This window comes from Acomys minous, assembly GCF_964271855.1.
Source record: "Acomys minous genome assembly, chromosome: 7".
NCBI classification, from domain to species: Eukaryota; Metazoa; Chordata; class Mammalia; order Rodentia; family Muridae; genus Acomys; species Acomys minous.
This window is the reverse complement of record NC_140488.1, coordinates 117,605,344-117,625,643: the sequence shown is the minus strand read 5'-3', so window position 1 is coordinate 117,625,643 and position 20,300 is coordinate 117,605,344. Positions and strand designations below refer to the sequence as shown.

Below are 20,300 nucleotides of genomic sequence, written 5' to 3'. Positions count from 1 at the left end.
TATAACCCCTATGAGCATATACAGGGGGAGGAGGTCCCCTTCAGTCACAGTCATAGGGGAAGGGAGTAGGGGGAAAGCGGGAGGGAGGGAGGAATGGGAGGATACAGGGATGGGATAACAATTGAGATGTAATATGAATAAATGAATAAACTATATTTAAAAAAAGAGCAGGTATAACTTTCCCTCCATCAGAAGACCCCATGGACCTGATGACTTATAAGAAGTGAATATATGTGTGCATGTATTTTTGTGTGTGTTGAGTTTGAAGGTAACTTTTGAATATGTAGAACCAACCAACGAGATATTGTAATCTTGCAACTTTCTACATCTTGTGCTTTTCACTACATCTTAACACTGGTTATGGTTTTTTTTTCCTATACAAACAGGACCATCTTGAATTGAACTCATTACCATTCTCAGTTTTCTATTCCCTTCTACACTGTCCTCTTTTTCAGGCTTCCAAGTATAAACCAGATGAATATAAGGGGATATGTCTGTTTCCCACTATCAAATTCAGTAGAGAGCTTCCCAGAAGACACTTCGCCATTTATTTGTTTCACAATTACATCTCTAATGGTCTTCTATGATCCCACTAGAACTGGAAGTAGCTATCACGATCATGGAGTAAACAGTTAATACAGCTTAGTATACTTAGCCAGAATTATTTTGTCTGAAATTTATGAAGTTTTGATAACTTTCTCAGTGATTGATAGTACAGAGGGTATTTTAAAATCATAATGTTTAAGGCTGAATGGCATTATTTAGGAGTTGTGGGACCCTTCTGTTAAAGTCTAACTCTGGCATTTCTAGACAGCCTCTGAGCTTGGTGTAAGATGGAGCAACACATAGCTCTCAGGGAGATTACAGGCTGACCCTTTCCCGATAAGAAGCCTATTTAGAGTGCACCTGGGGATTCCTGGAAACACCCACCCTAGATAATGATCTTGGTGTCTTTCAGCCAATGACCTTTGACCATACCTAGAGTTCTCCCCCCCCCTCCACCCATAGGATAGTTAAGTACTGCTTTCCCCCTCTTCTAATAGGGCTGTCTTATTATAAGTAGATTAAGTATCCCTGACTCCCCTAGCCCCAGCGAATCAAACACATTCACCATAAAAACCCCTTCCACTGCCCAAACTTTGTAAGTCTCTGATTTCACAAGAAACAAACATACTACTATCAGCCTTTCCCCATGACTGTCTGAGATTTCTTATTTATTCTGGGGGGAAGGAAGGGCTCCCCTCCTCCCTAAAGAATTCATCTCTGGACCCTGGGCTTTACTGCCGGTCCATCAGCCACATTCTGCTGGCTGCTGTGAGCTTCCACCATTCACTGGTGGCTTGTCAGTGCTGATTGCTGCAGGCATCTTTCTCATGCCACTCCACCCACCACAGTGCTTGTCTGGGAGAGAAAGTGGCTGGCTGTTTAAGCAGCAGCCATTTTGTCTGCCGGAACAAAACCGGCTCCTGTTGCTGCCACTCTGTTTCAGAGCTCTGAGAGAGCCTCCATTATGGGCTGCTCATGAAGTAGCCACTAACTTGCCTAAGACATGCTGGGCCCTCATTACATCTGGCTCAGGTGTCAGAGCCCTGAGCTCCTTTGAGCCAGCACTTCATCGTTTTCTGCCCTAAGCATGCACTTCCAGTTTGGTGCTCCATGGGGCCTGAGCTTTCCAGGAGAGTGCTGGACAAAGTCCAGCTTCTGCAGAATGCAGAACAATAAGGAGTGATCCTTGAGATTACTAGATGGATAAACAGTGTAGAATACCAGGTTTTAGGAGCTTTTAATGTGAGGTTTCTTTTTTGTTTGTATGCTTGATTTATTTTTTATTTTTGGCTTGCTGTCAAGAATTACTATAATCTCTATTTTTGTTCTTGTTGTTTCATTCAGAGACACTTTTTCAGAAATCTTGGATCAATTCTCGCCTATGCTTTCTTGGGGACTGCTGTTTCTTGCTTCATTATTGGGTAAGTGATTCTTTGTTGTATAACCAGCCTAACCTACTGCCCAAAGGAATGAGATTAGTCAGCATCATGTACAAAGCCATATATTAATGTTGTGTGAGGATGGCAGTTAGGATACAGTTATCCTGTCCAGTACAGCAGTCATTAGATACATGTGAGCATTAAATTTAAATTTAGAATAATTAAAATTAGCTAAAATTACTAGATCATAATTTCTGATAGAAAGAACCTCTTACTCTAGGGCTGGAACAGGAACTTTATGTGAAGATGGAGGATCTTTTAATACTAAAGAGTAAGGAAATGCTCAAAAACCAGACAGCCATAAAGTGTAAGGCTCTCTCTCTCTCTCAGCCTAAGCCTGGGAACGTGACCCAGACAAGCTTGGGAAAGTGACTCAGAAAAACTGAAGGCCAGTTTCAGTTTCTGAGATCAAGGTGGCCAACTAAGATAAACAATTTCAACTAAGGTAAACAATTCTCAGAAAAATACCATCTGGAAATTCCCCAACACCCCTCCTTGCCAAGAATAGCCCCTGAGACCAACGACCCCTGCAATAGCCAATAACATTTAGACAAGCACCCCCAGCGGCCACCAGAGCCAATCCTAACATAGGGCACACAGCCCCTCCTAACCTTTGCGGTTTTAGCCTTTAAAAGTAGCCTGTAACAGTGACTCGGGGTGCCTCCGCCTCTCAAGTGAGTGCTGAGGTCCCCTGACGCGCGTCAGCAATAAACCTTGTGCTTTTGCATCAACACTGTGGTTCTCGAGTGGTCTCTCGCGACGACCCGCTACCCGAGTGGACTCTAGGGTCCAACAAAACTATAAGGCATGTCAAAGAAACTCAAAGGCCAACCTGGAAGTTTCATTCACTATAGCCAGAGCCCACCAGTGACTGAAACACAACAAAATGAATAACCTTCTATTAGATTATCATATAGAGTATAAAATAAATATTCCTGAGTCTTCATGGAGATATATGATTTAGTGAAGAAATAAATGAGAAGAGACACATTTCCTGCGCCAAATTATAGATAAGTGTTATAGATATATCCCCTTCAGAGAGGTAGAACTTAGTCCTATCAACCCCAGATTTTCGTTCTAACCTAGCTGGGTGGGTTGTATGTTGTGACTTCTTATAAAGTGTGTGGTACAGAAAGTAGGGAAAGAAGAAGGTAGCTTCAAAGCAAAGAACATGGAAGACACTACAAATCATGTCATTAGTATATATCCTTGAGATCTGTGATGAGAAAGGCACTTTGCCTCCTTGGTCTGGAGGAAAAAAAAGGTAGACAAAAAGCAGCCTGCAAACTTTCTAACCAGCATTGCTCAATATTACCAAAGCCATCAGAAAGAAGCAGTAGCCGAGAAACTTTCATAACCAAAAGGAGATCGGATTTGATGACTAAAGGCCATGTGGGAGGTTAAGTGGAGTCTTGCAACAGAAAGGTGATACTAGGCTTTTAAAATTGCACTAGCAACTCTGAATATGGGAAGGACTTTAAAAGTTACTTGCAAAGATAAAGTCAGGGATCTTCTGTTCTTTAAAAGGAGCGTCTTGGAATTTGTCCTTAATGAGGTGATATCAGTCTCTCCAGATTCATGCGGTCCCTAATTTATATGACTTGAGATAAACTATCTCATAATTCTACATTTATGGTGATTTATTATACATTATTTCAGGCTGTATCTTCCACTCTCCCCATACCCCCTTATGACTCTTTAAATACCATACCTCACAGTTGCTATAGTTGTAATGAGAACTTTTAAGAATGAAATATTCAGGGGCTGGGACTGTAACTCAGTTGGTACAGTTTACCTAACATGCATAAAGTATTGAGCGGTGGTGGTCTCCACCTGGAATTCCAGCATTTGGGAGGCAGAGGAAAGAAATTCAGGAGCTCAGGGCGATACTTGAGAGGATCAGAGTTGAACATGATCTTCTGCTACGTCGTTAGCCAAGGTCTACAGATTGGTCTACATGAGACTCTGTCTCAGTGCCCCATTCTGATGCACACACAGAAAAGCAACAACAGCCAGAGAAATATTGAGATGCTTCTGCAAGATAACAATAACCACAAACTATTCCTTGGTGCCAAAGTTCTATTGGCGTAGGTTCCTAGTAAGTGTCCAACCATAAAAGCTGCCTATTGTTTTCCCGAGTCTCCCTGAAAGTATAACATTCTAGCACCCTAGTGCTCTGCTTATATGTATGCAAGATTTTTTTTATCCCTGACACTGTTTACCTACCATCTTACAGAAATCTTATGTATGGGGTGGTGAAACTCATGAAGATTGTGGGCCAGCTGTCTGATAAATTTTACTACACGGATTGTCTCTTTTTTGGAGCAATTATCTCTGCCACTGACCCAGGTAATTGGATTTGTCTTGATCATTATGTTACTATATTATTTAGCCCATAAGTTTCAGAGCAGTCATTGACTTGTGTTGCAGTCCAGAGGCTAACGCATTAACAGATGATGGAGGAAGCAAATAGTAGTTAGATCTGACAGACTTAAGCTTTCTAATGAAAACATATGTTTCCCTTCTGTGGTAGTTTGAATAAGATATCCCCCATAGTCTCAGACATTCAAGTACAGGGTCCCCATTTGCCGGTGCTGTTTGGAAAAGCTTAGGGGATGTGGCCTTGTTTGAGGAAGTACATCACTAGAGATGGGATGCCAGAGTTTAAAAGCCTCATGTCATTGTTCATTCATTCCCTGCACTGTGGTTTAAAATGTGAGCTTTTATTTTGTTCTAGACACTATATCTGGTATTTGCTGCTACTTGGGGATGCCATAATGGTGATGGACTCATCACTCTGGAACCTTAAGTCCTAATCAACCCTTCACTCTATAAATTGCCTTGGTCATTTGTTTATTATAGCAGTAGAAAAGTAACTAATATACCTTCTTACTGTTTTTATTGTGGTAAAATTCACAGCTTACAATGTAACATCTTAATCTCTGAGCATATGGTTTAGTAGTGTTAAGTATTGCCTCATTCAGTAACTAATTTCTAGAACTTTTTCATCTTTTGCGACTGAAACTCTCTAAATTCATATGACAACAGGCTCACTTTCCTTTACTATCCAGCTTCTGGCAACTGCCGGTCTCCTTTTCGCCACCATGAATTTAACTACTATAATTTTCTTGTGTATATGAAATCGTAGAGTGGTTGTCATTTTCTCACTGGCTCTTTTTACTTAGCATCCTGCTGCATCAAGTCATCCATGGCACAGCATACTGCATGTCTTCTATACTGCATGCCTTCCCTTTAAGGTTGCTTAGCGAATTTTCTGTTCAAGGACACTTGAGTTTTCTCTACCTTTATTTCCCTCTTGTCTGTCATTTTAGAATGACTAATGTGGACATAATTTTATACTGTGTTATTTTTCAGCATGGCGTTTTCATCTTCCTTTAGGAAACACACAATTTGGTTTAAATAATGATTTTTCTTAATGGAAACAGTTGTACTTGTAAGCATTTTTATGCAAAGTTCTTCCATGACTACCCTGTGATGAAATTTTTGGAAATCTCTTATCTTGTAGTTTTCAAGTGTTAGATGAACCGGTTCCTAAAAGTAGAGTTAATGTATAGCTCTTCCCCCACTGGCACCTCAAAAGCAAACAAGATAGTTTAACTCCAACTTAGAATGCATAAAGCAGAGCAGGGGCTTGAGACTCAGCAGTTAAGTGCACTTGCTGCTCATGTGGAGGACTCAGATTGGATTCCCAGTACTCAGATGGTAGCTCACAACCATCTATAACTCCAGTTACTACGGATTCACATGCAGGGATCTCCTGAAATATGGGTATTGCAATGGTATGCAAATATATAATTAAAAATTTTTATTTTATTATTTTAATTTATTTTTGCATATATATTTATATTATTATACATTTATACAATAAACTACCTACAGCAAGAAGAACCATGAAACAATCAGGAATTATATAAATGTTACATTCATAGTGTCTTGGCTATTTGTATTTGGCAGCCTTGAAGAAAACATCTTTCCTATCTTGGTGTGTCTAAGATTCTGAATGAAAATCAGTATCTCTCCTATCTCGTCATTATCAACTTAAAACATCTATCTAGATCTAAAAATATCTTAACTCCTAAACAACTGAGCTTAATTGTAAAACTAAACTATCAGGTCTTCAACCCCATCAGAGACTTGAGAGGGAATACAATTAATTACCTGAGTATACAGGGGGTGCAGGTTAGGAACTTCCCAAATGAGATGTCAGAGACAATTTGCTGCCTGAGCTGTCATCCAAAACTCTGTATAACATTAGACCATCATCTTCAGCCTTCTGGCCCAGTATATCTGACAGACATATTTGTGAGGCAGGACTTATTGAGGACTTGCTTACTCTGTCTTGGCAGAATTTGGCTGTCGATTCTGCCTGCATCCAAGCTTGTCCTTTTTTTAGGCAGAATTCTGTCTGTGGTAGAAACAAGGACATATTGTCCAGTGGCTTGTTTGCCACATTTGAAGTAAACTCCATAAGGAGGTTTTTGATGCTCATTATCTTCTTTGAGGTAGGCTGGATGTTGCCAGGATTTAACCTGTATAATTGCCAATGAATCTTTAGAATAATAAAAACATCTTTAAATGCCATATTCTACATGTCTCTGAGGTTTCTGAAGACCTTATCTAACTATTTTACCTTATGTTTTTCTATAGAATCATATCTATCTGTTATTCATAGGATGCATATTCTTATGCTAAAAATAGACTAGCAATTGATATGACCATGATTTGATCCACTAACAATTAACTTGCATAACTTACTTATTCTAAACAGCCTGCAATAGCATTTTCTTTCTTTCTTTCTTCTTCTTCTTCTTCTTCTTTTTTTTTTTTTTTGCAATAGCATTTTCAAAGTGTTCGAAGTAAACCTTGTATTCTAATCGAGCTGTAGGAGTACAATACTTCATATTAGGGTAGAATATATATATATATATATATATATATATATATATATATATATATAATATATGTGAAGAATAATCTTAAATTTTGAATTCTATGCCAATGTATCAAAAACTAAACTTATTTCGCATCTATATATAAAATTCTATACCGGTGAATTAAAAATAACCTTGTGAGTAACAATTAAGGCATTAAGTTGAGGAGTAGATTCACCAATCTACTTTTTGTCCTATTATCCCTATATATTTCTATATTCCCCTTCTTTCTTGTCCACTCCCATCTCTAAACCTAAGAATTAAATATAAAGGAAAAGAGAGACATCTCTGAGTCTAACCTTGTTTTCTCTCTAAATAAGACCAATAATAACGTATAACCAACTCCCAATGAACATAAACATCTATAGCTCAAGAAAGCAACCAAAAACCTACCTAACTTCCTTTAAGGGAAATGGGGCATCATTCTCTTAAGGTTTCTTCTGGCTGATTTGGGATGAGTAATACCTTTGTAGGGGCCCAAACAAAATTGGATAAATGGTTAAACAAGCTATGAATAACATTTGTGGTCCAGTTTCTAAATGTTGAGAAATTCCAGGCTTAATTAGAGTCCTATGTGAGGCAGTCTGAAATGCTAGACCAATTGGGATCAGAAGCTTTTTTCAAAGCTGTCCTGGGAGCTGTCTTATTCTCATGAGGAAGAGCAACTGAAGCACTTGGTGCTGGAACATGAAAGATGCAGGATGTCAGTGTCCAGCATGCTAGGAGGAATGTATCCTGCCAGGTCTAATACAGCATGAATGTTCTGTTCTTCTGTTCTGGAAACATAATTTCTCACAAGCATTATATAGTCTTAAAATTATAAATGCATGATGCACAGAACAATTAAGGCTGTTTCTCTGCGCTTTGTATGAGCAGAAAAAGACATCTGTAGTGTTTATTCATGCCATATGAAGAATGAGATGTAGTAATAAATCACAGGATTCAGTAACTAACAAGAAACATTGTCTATGCATAGACATTCATGTCTCAGCCAGTCTCAGAGCTATTCCCATGTACTGGAATTAGCAATATTAATTACCTATTTGTTCTGCAGTTTAAATTCTTCACATCCGGATTATAGCTCCCTCCCTCATCCCCTCTCCTTCCTTCCCCTTGTCCTCAGAAAGGGGAGCCCTCCCTCCTTTCTGACTTCAACCTATCAAGTCTCATCTGTACTACCTGTATCCTTTTCCTTTGTGGCCTCACAAGGCCAGCCTGCCAGGGGGAAGTGATCAACGTCGGGGGCCCAGAGTCCATATCAGAAGTAGTCCCTACTCCCCATATTGTAGTACTCACAAGGAGACTGTGCGACTACATTTGAGCAGAAGGTCTAGGTCCACATCATACAAGGTCCTTGGTTGGTGGCCCAGTCTCTGTATTGTAATGTAGTTTTCCTGTATTAAGTGGCTAACATCCACTTATGAGTGAGAATATGCCATATGTCTTTCTGGGTCTGGGTTATCTCACTCAGAATGATTGTCTCTAGTTCCATCCATTTGCCTGAAAATTTTAAGATTTCCTTGTTTTTAATAGCTGAGTAGTATTCCATTGTGTAAATGTACTACAGTTTCTTTATCCATTCTTCAGTTGAGAACATCTAGGTTGTTTCTAGATTCTGGCTATTACAAATAAGGCTGCTATGAACATAGTTGAGCAGATGACCTTGTATGGTGGGTATATGCCCAGGAGTAGTATGGGTGGGTCTTGAGGTAGAATTATTCCCGGTTTCCTGAGAAAGTACCAGATTGATTTCCAAAGTGGTTGTACAAGTTTTCACTCCCAACAGCAATGGAGGAGTGTTCCTCTTTCTCTATGTCCTCACCAGCATGTGCTGTCACTTGAGTTTTTAATCTTAGCCATTTGGATAGGTATAAGATGGAATCTGAGAATTGTTTTGATTTGTATTTCCCTGATGTCTAGGGATGTTGAGCATTTCTTTAAAGTATTTGTTAGCCATTTGATATTCCTCTGTTGAGAATTCTCTCTTTTGTTCTGTACCCCATTTTTAACTGGGTTATTTGGTTTGGTGGTGTTTAATTTCTTGAGTTCTTTATATATTTTGGACATTAGCACTTTGTCAGATGTAGAGTTGGTGAAGATCTTTTCCCAGTCTGTTGGCTATTGTTTTGTTCTGTTGACAGTGTCCTTTGCCTCACAGAAGCTTTTCAGTTTCATGAGGTCCTATTTATCAATGGTTGATCTTAGAGCCTGAGCTGTTGGTTTTCTGTTCAGGAAGTTGTCTTCTGTGCCAGTGAGCTCAAGGCTCTTCCCCACTCTTTCTTCTAACACATTTAGTATATCTAGTTTTATGTTGAAGTCTTTAATCCATTTGGACTTAAGTTTTGTGCAGGGTGATAAATATGAATCTACATGTAGCCATCCAGATAGACCAGCACCATTTGTTGAAGATGCTGTCTTTTTCCATTGTATGAATTTGACTTCTTTATCAAAAATTAAGTGTCCATAAGTGTGTGGGTTTATTTCTGGATCTTTGATCTGATTTCATTGATTAACCAGCCTATTTCTATGCCAGTACCATGCTCTTTTTATTATTGTTGCTCTGTAGTACAGCTTGAGATCAGGGAGAATCTTCTGGAAGATCTTTTATTATACAGGATTGTTTTTAGTTAATCTGAGTTTTTGTTGTTGTTGTTGTTGTTTTCCATATGAAGTTGAGAATTGACCTTTCAAGGTTGGTAAAATATTGTGTAGGCATTTTGATGGGAATTGCATTGAATCTATAGATTGCTTTTGGTAAGATAGCCATTTTTCTATGTTGATTTTCCCGATCCATGAGCATGGGAGATCTTTCCATCTTCTGATGTCTTCTTCAATTTCTTTCTTCAGAGATTCAAAAGACTTGATTTCATACAAGTCTTTCACTTTCTTGGTTAGAGTTACACCAAAATATTTTATATTATTTGTGGCTATTGTGAAGGGTGCAGTTTCCCCAACTTCTTTCTCAGCCTGTTTGTCATTTGTATACAGCAGGGCTACCTGACCCTTTTGAGTTGATTTTGTATTCAGCCATGTTGATGAAGGTGTTTACAGCTATAGTAGTTCCTTGGTAGAATTTTAGGGGTCACTTATGTTTGACTTTCAATTTGTATCCTGTTGATCTCCTTTAGTTGTCTTATTGCTCTAGCTAGGACTTCAAGTACTAAGTTGAAGAGATACAGAGAGAGTGGACAGCCTTGTCTTATCCCTGATTTCAGTGGAATTGATTTAAGTTTCTCTCCATTTTGTTTGATGTTGGCTATCGGCTTGCTGATTATTGCCTTTATTATGTTGAGGTATGTGCCATGTATCCCTGCTCTCTCTAGTACTTTTAACATGAATGGATATTGGATTATGTCAAATGCTTTTTTGGCATCTAAGGAGATGATCATGTGGTTTTTTTTCTTTCAGTTTGTTGATATTATAAATTACATTGATGGATTTCCATATATTGAACCACACCTGCATGCCTGGAATGAAGCCTACTTGGTTATGAGGAATGATACTTTTGATGTGTTCTTGGATTCGGTTTGCGAGTATTTTATTAAGAATTTTTGTGTCAATATTCATAAGAGAAATTGGTCTGGAATTCTCTTTCTTTATGGCGTCATTCTGTGGTTTAGGTATCAAGGTGACTGTGGCCTCATAGAATGAGTTTGGTAATGTTCTGTCTTTTTCTAGTTTGTGGAATAGTTTAAAGAGAATTGGTATTAGCTTTTCTCTGAAGGTCTGGTAGAATTCTGTTCTGAATCCATCAGGCCCTGGACTTTTTTTTTTTTTTTTGGTTGGGAGACTTTTGATGACTGCCTCAATTTCCTTAGAAGAAATAGGACTATTTAATTTGTTTACTTGATCTTGATTCAACTTTGGAAGTTGGTATCTATCAAGAAAATTGTCCATTTCATTTAGGTTTTCAAATTTTGTGGCATATAGGCTTTTGGAGTAAGACCTGATGATTCTTTGGATTTCCTCAGTGTATGTCATTATGTCTCCCTTTTCATTTCTGATTTTGTTTATTTTTTTTTTAATCTACATTTGCCTTTTATTTAGTTTGGCTGAGGGTTTGTCTGTCTTGTTGATTTTCTCAAAGAACCAGCTCTTGCTTTTGTTGATTCTTTGAATTGTTTTCTTTGTTTCTAGTTTATTGATTTCAGCCCTGAGTTTGATGATTTTCAGCCATTTGCTCCTGTTGCGTGGTCTGCTTCTTTTTGTTCTAGAGCTTTCAGGTGTACTGTCAAGTTTCTAGAATGGGATCTCTCCAGTTTATAAAGGCACTTAGTGCTATGAACTTTCCTCTTAACAATGCTTTCATTTTGCCCCATAAGTTTGGGTATGTTGTGGCTTCAGTTTCATTGAATTCTAGGAAGTTTTTAATTTCTCTTTTTATTTTGTCCCTTACTCAGAGGTCATTGAGTAGGGAGTTGTTCAGTTTCCATGAGTTTGTAGGCTTTCTGTTTCTTTTGTTGTTGAGTTCCAGTTTTAATCTATGGTGGTCTGATAAGATGCAAAAGATTATTTTGATTTTCTTGTATCTGTTTAGGTTTGCTTCAAGAATATGGTCAATTTTGGAGAAGATTCCGTGAGGTGCTGAAAAGAAGGTGTATTCTTTTTTGCTTGGGTGAAATGCTCTGTAGATATTGGTTAGGTCCATTTGCTTCATGATGTTTATTAGTTCCATTGTACATATAAATTTTTAAAGTTCCCCCAGTCTATCAGCTATTAATTTCTCTAAAGTCAACGACTACAAGTCTGTTATCCATGTCTATGGATTCAATTAATCAATGCAGTTTTCAAAAGCTGCACATGCATATATGAATTGGTCTCATCCTAACAATGGAGGTATACACACTTCTTGATGAGCAAAATATGCTATTACACCCCGAACAGTAGTAATCTTAAAGATAGTGGTATTTCCCACTTGACATTCCTCTTGTGGGTCATCTAGATTACTGTTATTCCACAGACGTTTCTGCAAAGAATATTCTATAGTCTGCTCAGCTTAATATGGTAGCCACTGGTCATGTGATACTACTGAGCATTTAAAATGCGGGGCATTACAAACTGAAAAACTGAGCTTTAGATTCCATTTAATATTAATAAGTTTAAATTAAGTGACTACATATAATTAGTGGTCTCCACATTGAATAACGTGGTGCTAGACATTGTGTAGTTCTGAGGAATCTCAATGTTCAAAATCAGTAGCCTTTCTTACTTCCATATAGTGTCATAGACACTCTAAATTAGTGTAGAAGGATTGACTGCTTGAGGCAACTTGGTTTGTGAAAAGCAGGTGAGATGTGGAGTCTTCATGCCTTTGGCTTGAGCTCTAATTAAGGCAGTCATTGATCACCTGGCTTGGTCCAACTTTCCCTTCTCCCGTCTGCATCCCCATCTATAAGGTAGAAGCAATGGTTCCTATTTCTAAGGCTCTTGCGCAAATTAAATGCAGTCACACATGCAAAGTGCTAAGCATAACACTTGCTGATTATGTTGGCCTCTGTGCACATCTGATTCAGAGAGTTCTGCTCTCCTTATGCTTGTTTAAAAGGTAAGGAAAAGATCCTCATTACTCAAGCATGTTTCGAAAAACCATCCTTGAAGATAGCTTTATTTAAATGTTAAGCTGTCTGTGGCTATGTTCAAGGGAGAATCGATTGAGAAATAGATTCTTCATAAACCTGAGAAAGGTGTTAAGCTGCCTGAACATTACTGTTGATGTTTGTGTGTAGATTTATGATCATCATCTTATTAGCGCTATCACCAAGTAATAGGTGAGTGTGATAAAGATTACAGGTACTGTTTTCTGAACAGTAGTCACTTAAGCGTTCCTTCACTTCATTGGCTAAAAGGCTCATTTCCCCATATTATCCATATAGCTGCTTATTTTCCTTTTAATGTATCTCTGCTGCTATAAAACAATGAAAGACGTTGTCATGCTACATCATTTTTACTTGGCCTTTGAAGACTGCCACAGTAAGAGGTCCATGTAAATAAAAGTTTGTAGAAAATTAGAAGTTTAAACTTGTTAGACATTAGCTTTAACTGCCTTTTGAATGGATAGCTTTTTGGAATGTAGGATGCTTTAAGTGTTTTACTAGCCTCCTAAAAATCTGCTGTTGGAAAACTTAGGCCATAAAAGAGATTGAAACCTTAGTGCAGTGTTAGAGGGTGGTACTAAAACAAAACAAAGCCAAACAGCACCGAAACAAAAAACCACGAGGTCCATTTTGCTTACAGTGAAACAGAATGTTAGTCATTGGGCAGCTGAGGATGGAGGTGAGAGAACCAAGCCTCATATCCTCTTCCTCGAGGGTCGGGGTGGGGCTCTTTATGGAGCAGGATGATTTAAGACGTGCAGAAATGTGGGTGGATGTGAAGTAATCAGCAGTCTAAACACACGTGCAATCTATCTTTATGAGTCCTCATGGAATGTATGTTTAGAAAATGGTAGTACCAGTGTGGTGTGGGGGAAGACTAGGCACCTGCACAGGCCCAAGTGAAAACTTGGTTGTATTAACAAAAAAATGGCCTTGAAGTCATTACTTAGGCTTTGTGTCAGAGATATTGTCTGTACAAAACTAGTGTAGGGGTGAATAACTAATAATATTTTGGTTTAGTTGTGTGAATGCCAAATGTTTGCTTTTAGAGACAGGGCCTCATTGTAGCCCAGGATGACTTAGAACTCATTACTGCCTTGGCCTTCTGAATGCTGGGATTATAGCTGTGAGCTACCATATATAGCTGTTTGCTTAATCATCAGATTTGGGAATCTGTTCTGTGGCGTCTTGGAGACTGAGGTCTTAATCTTTTGATAGTTACAATCCTGATAATGGCAGCAAAATTATTAAAAAAGAAACACTAGGGCATTAAAAAAGAATACTTTTAAGTGTGCCTATGAGGGTGTTTCCAGAGTAGATTTATGGAAGGTGTTAAGACATTCCCTGAATGTGGGTGGTACCACTCTGTTGGCTGAAGTTTTTGATTGATTAGTCAGGGAAAAGAAGCAAAAAGTCAGTTGAATACCAGCATTTATCTCTCTTTGTTTCCTGATTGTGGGCACAATGTAGGTAGCCACGTCATGCTCTGGGTACCATTCCTTCACAGCAATGATGGACTATATTACATCAAACCATGAGTCAAAATAAACATTTCCTTCCTGAAGTTGTGCTTTTTGGGTCATGGATACGCATGAGCAAAGTAACTGGTCCACTGGATCTTTAGACTTTGCTGTGTGCTGAATTCTTCAGCGGCTGACAACTGTTGCACACCTTCTGCTTGTTCCTTCACATTTACCTGCCATCCTTTCCCTTTTCTTGGCCCCAAAAGGCTGACTTACATGGAATATGCCCAAAGTTGTCCACAGTGAATGCCACTGGAAGGAGGATAGAGGTCTAGGGATCCTGCAGATCAATTGTATCTTTCCTATCAGGTGGCCCAGTCCCCACAGCTCCGGATTCTGCTAACTACTCTTTGCCCTGGCGCCTTCAGGCTTGTGGATGAAAGTTCCTTGTTTTCAGCTGCAAGCACTGACTTCTCCCTACTGGTTTCCCTGTACTCTTCCCACACTTTTATAAATAACCTCCTTATAAAGCTCTTCTTAGTTTGCTATTTTAGTGTGCCATTTGTTTCCTTCTAAGACCCTCTCTGATAGAGTCTGATGACCCAGGTCTCAATGCTCCTAGACTGCCAACCCTGGGCACTGTTCATTTTTATTTGCTTCCATCATTCTTCAGTGTCTTGAATCCCCAATGTACCTGTGTGAACAGAGCCCCACCCATCATGGTAGTCCTCAGTGGGCATATGATATAACTGAGAAATGAACCTTCTTTTATACCAATCACTAAGATTTGGAGGATTTCAATACTGAAGAACAGAGCAGCTCATGAATTGTACAGTCTGGGTTTTTTTTTCAACCCTTAAATGAGAGTATTGGTAATATTAGCCTCCTCATAGGGTTTTATAAGAACTCAATTTAATTACAAAATGCTTACCATGGTATTTGCTTCATAGTAAGTCATTAGCATTTGTGATTGTTATTGTTAATTTTTCTTCAACAACTGGATTTTAAAAGATAATTGTTACATAATGGTAAACTACTAGGGTCCAGGTTTTCCATGAGGAGCCATAAATTCATGTCAAAATTATATAGAATATAACACTTTAAGACAGTGTTTCTCTGTGTAGACCAGGCTGGCCTTGAACTCACAGAGATCCACCTGCCTTTGCCTCCTGAGTGCTGGGATTAAAGGCCTATGCCACCACAACCTGGCTTATATTACAAGTTTTTAAAAAGTCATATCCCCTAAGATTCCCAGGTTGTGTAATCTGTTGCGTCAGGCTGAATGGAAGTTGTCTTTGGGTGTTGAGATAGCATCAGCACTTTTAGAACATGCCCTCTAGGAAATATCACTGGCTTCTCTCATCTAGTAAGTGAAGGCTTTCATGGGACATGCCCCTTGGGCTAGTATGCAGATATAAGTGAGTATATACCATTTGAGTCTTTCTGCTTCTGGGTTAACTCACTCATTATGATCATTTCTAGCTCAATCCATTTATCCACAAATTTCAGGAATTCCTTGTTTTTAATAGCTGAGTAGTATTCCATAGTGTATATGTACCACAGTTTCTTTATCCATTCTTCTACTGAGGGACACTTAGGCTGTTTCCATGTTCTGGCTATTATGAATAAGGCTGCTATGAACATGGTTGAGGAAATTTTCTTGTTGTGTGCTGGAGCATCTTCTGGGTATATTCCAAGGAGTGAAATAGCTGAGTCTTGAGGAAGCCCTATTCCCATTTTTCTGAGATAGCACCAGATAGATTTCCAAAGTGGCTGTACTAGTTTGCATTCCCACCAGCAATGAAGGAGTGTTCCTCTCTCCCCACATCCTCGCCAGCATGTGGTGTCGCTTGAATTTTTGATCTTAGCCATTCTGATGGGTGTAAGATGGAATCTCAGAGTTGTTTTGATTTGCATTTCCCTGATGACTAAGGAGGTTGAACATTTCTTTAAGTGTTTCTCAGCCATTTGATATTCCTCTGTTGAGAATTCTCTGTTTAGTTCCAAGCCCCGTTTCTCAATTGGGTTATTTGGTTTGGTGGGAGAATGGCAAAGTAGAAGGATCCAGAGGGTCCTAGAAACCTACAAGTAGAACATTATGATAGGCAGATTTGGGCCCAGGGGTCCCGCTCAAACTAAGGCACCAGCCAAGGACAATACAGGCCGTAAAACTTTAAACCCCTACCCAGATCTAGCCAATGGTCAGGACATTCTCCACAGTAGAGTGGAGAGTGGGATATGACTTTCTCACATACTCTGGTGCCTCACCTTTGACCATGTCCCCTGGAGGGGGAGACCTGGTGGCACTCAGAGGAAGGACAGCAGGTTACCAAGAAGAGACTTGATACCCTATGAGCATATACAGGGGGAGGTAATCCCCCTCAGGAACTGTCATAGGGGAGGGGAATAAGGGGAAAATGGGAGGGAGGGAAGAATGGGAGGATACAAGGGATGGGATAACCATTGAAATGTAACAAGAATAAATTAATAAAAAAAGGAAAAAAAAAAGAAATATCACTGGCAGTCATCTAGCCTGTTCTATCTGCTTATGTCATATACAAAGAACAGTCTTCAAATGCAAATTAGTTGTTTATTGTTTCTAAATGAATTAAAATTGTTGAAAAGGAAAGTGCATTGAAGGGAATGGCACTTTGAGATGTCCTTTGGTCCCTAACAAGAAGAAGGAAGGCAAGACAGTGAAAGAGAAAAAAACATAAAGGAAATAATAATATTCCAGAAGGAACAGTGAGGCTTGGATATAAGAATAGCACGTCTGCAGAGGAAAAGAACTGGTGCTGACCATTTGGATTGCTATGAGACCCAGAAAATTCTTACCAGTATTTAAACCCTAAAGTAAGGGTCTCCACTGGTAATAGCTTTGTTAGCTTATATGGTAACATTTAAAACTGAGAAGGACTTTTGAGGTTCAAATTTACTGATGAGTACAAGGAGACTGAAGGAGGTCAGAGTCTGTGGGAGTGGTCTGGGTTATGGGAGCTCTCAAATACCCCGAAAATGGTGAGCAAGGTGATACAGTAGGTAAAGCATCTTGTACAAATTTGGCAACCTGAGTTCAATAGTTGGAATATTTGTGAAGGTAGAAGGAGAAAACTGACTCCATATAATTGCCCTCCATCTCCCACATATGTGGGACACACAATAATAGTAATTTTTTAAAATTATTTTTTTTTATTTTTATTTTTTTAATAGTATTTTTTTTTAAAAGACAGAATCTTACTATGTAGCGTTGGCTGGCCTTAAACCTGTTATATAGACCAGGTTGGCCTCTAACCTACAGAGGTCCACCTTACTCTGCCTCTCAAGTGGTGGTATTAAAGGTTTGCAACACTACATCCAACCAATAATATTAAAAAAAAAAAAAAGAAATGTCCAGAAAATATATCCTTGGAAGGATTGACCCATCCTCCAAGAGGAACTGCTAGGACTATTGACTTTGATTGACAGGGCGTTAAAAGAGGAAGAGAGATTAAATTTTATTTGGGGTGGGATGGAAGATGCTAGAGTCAGTGGGTCTCAGTTTTGGGGAAGTGGCCATATTTAACAGTTCCCAGCAAAACCAGATTTATTAGTTGTTTATAGTTGCTGTTAAAACTCCATGGCCAAAGGTAATATAAGGAAGATAGTGTTTATTTTAGTGTATTATTCTAGAGTGATAGATTCCATTGATGGTGGGGAGTGCATGGCATGGTGGCAGGAGCAGGAAACTGGTTAACAGCATCTTCATCTATATGTAGTGGGGGGAGACAGAGAAAGTGGAAGTAGGACAAGCCTGCAAACCCTCAAAGTTTGCTGCCCTCAGTGACATACTTCCTCCAGCAAGCTTCCACTTCCTAAGGCTTCCATTACTGCCCCCAAACTGCACCACGAGATTCCAAAAGACGCTAAAGTAAATTAAGCAAGTGATAGACAGCCTGGTGCAATGCACACCTTTATCCCAGCACATGGGAGACAGAGGCGGGTGGACTTCTATGAATTCAAGGTCAGTGAGGTCTACACAGTGAGACCTTATCTCAAAACAAACAAACAAACAAACAAACAAACACCCCAAAACCAAACCAACAACAACAACAACAACAACAACAACAAAAACAGGCGACAGTGGTACAATCCTTTGATCCCAGCACTCAGGAAGGAGAGGCAGGTGAATTTCTGTGAGTTCAAGGCTAGCCTGGCTACAAAGTGATTTCCAGGACAGCCAGAGCTAAATACCACACACACACACACACACACACACACACACACACACACACACACACACACACACACACCCCTGTCTAAAAAAAGAGAACAAACAAAAGTGATGGGCATTACCCAGGCAGGCCTGGAAAGTTCTGACACAAGAGAACTAAATCATAAGGCACCTTGTGACAAGAGCTCATAGAAGGGGATGGAGGGGAAGCTAGCAAAGTGAAAGAGATGTTTTTTAAAGTCCATTTTCTTTAAAATGGGCAGAATGAAGTGATAGTGTCAGGGAGTGTATATTTGGGTGATTAAACTATAAAGAAAGGCAAAAAAGGTCACTATAAAATTCACAGGGAAGGGAGAATGAGATTGGGATGGGACACCTGAAGGGGGCTGGCAAATTTTTTGAACTGGTTGATAGTAAGAAAATTGACTTGCTTATACTTACTTACTAAACTAAGCATTTGGTTTGATGTTCTAATTGCACAAGTAGTAGTGCTTTTGGATACAAGTGCCAGAAAAGCCTGGCTGATACCATCTTAAACAAAAAGATGTTTATCTTGAATCCCACCGGTGGCTTAGTACCATGACTTCTGTCCCAGCTGGGCATCTAGGACCGTCATCTTTTTCCCATACTCCTTTGAGTTTCTGTGGTTCCTCCATTGCCTTGTGGAGGTAAGCTGGCTGCACATATCAGCCTCCTTCTCTATCCTCTTCTGCAGATGGAGGCCAGCGATATGATTAACCCTCTTGTGGTACACAGGTCAGCTCCCACAGCAAAGCCATTATCTGTCCCCAAACACTTGTAAAGCTAAAGTTGAGAAACCATGCTCAATCAGTAAGTCACAGTGGCATGGTCTGGATTGGGCGGGTGGGATCCCAAAAAAAAAAAAAAAAACCTTTCAGAGGTCCAGCAGGTCAAAACTGATTTCATTAAAATAGCAATATGTTACTTGTCATTTTTACTCTTTTCTCTCCCATGTATACAGTGGGGTTTTCCGGAGGCTGCACAAGAACATATTATTTCTCCCTCAGGTATAGAAACAACTGTGAGAAGCAGCTGCACAGTGTTAATCCAAGAGTTTAAAGGGATTTATAAAAATGTAGAACAATGGCCTTCTTTTCAGGTGCTTATTTTATAAGGTGTAGTTTTTATTAAAATATTTCAGGTTAGTGTATAAAAAGGTCATTATACTTTTAAATGTACAAATACTTATTTTTCTGTTTTAATCAATAAAATAAATATCAGCATTGGGAGCACAGTTTTAGGATACAAAGAAGCTTAGAGGTTAAAGGTTTGAGAACTAGCAGAAAATAGTTGGTTTTTAAATGCTTCAAAAATATACGAACTGAGAGAAGTGTAATTATGCTCTCTGCGCATGGCGGTGCATGCCTATAATCCCAACAATCAAGGGATTGAGGTAGGAGGATTGGGAGTCCCAGGCCAGTCTGGGCTCTATAAGACCCTTTCTTAGTTCTTTATCTCCTAACAAGTATAATTACAGATAATTTGCATGGGCAAATCCTTGATCACAGTCTTTTGTGCGTCCTGACTCGGTGCTGGGTTCTGGGAACATTAGGTCCAACAAATAGGATTTTTGTCTTCAGACATTTGCAAACCCACAAAAAGCGACAAATTACCTAAGTGTCCCTTTTTTTTAACCTCCTCCCCAATTCTATACAATTGGTATTTTCAATGTAAGGTGGGATTAGAGCAGACAGCAATGTACTTAAGTGCAGGGATCATCAGACTCAGTGATGACATCAAATCTCATCTAGATTAGAAGCTTACCATTTTCCCTTCCATCAGACACATCATCTGTCTTTGACTCTTCCGCTGGCTGCCAAACCACCTTGTCCCACCTAATATACAAATGGCCTCTGTAAATGTGGAACCCATGACTTAAGGGCAGAACTCGAAACTAATTCCTGTGCTTTGCGTGTACATTTCAGTGACGGTGCTTGCAATCTTTAATGAACTGCACGCAGACGTGGACCTTTATGCTCTTCTGTTTGGAGAGAGTGTCTTGAACGATGCTGTTGCCATTGTACTATCCTCGTAAGTAACTATTTCTTCATGAGGGATAATGTTTCTGGCTTTGT

General features: G+C 39.2%; 1 protein-coding gene across 3 annotated transcripts in view; it reads left to right on the top strand.

The window, feature by feature from the left end:
- SLC9A7 (solute carrier family 9 member A7) overlaps positions 1 to 20,300 on the top strand; it is a 161,599-nt gene that overhangs the window by 81,214 nt on the left and 60,085 nt on the right. For all 3 annotated transcript variants that reach the window (XM_084790040.1, XM_084790039.1, XM_084790038.1), the window contains exons 4-6: positions 1,891 to 1,967; positions 4,222 to 4,334; positions 20,151 to 20,256. In XM_084790040.1, the coding sequence (XP_084646166.1) occupies positions 1,891 to 1,967; positions 4,222 to 4,334; positions 20,151 to 20,256 (296 nt within the window). The remainder of the gene's footprint in view (positions 1 to 1,890; positions 1,968 to 4,221; positions 4,335 to 20,150; positions 20,257 to 20,300) is intronic.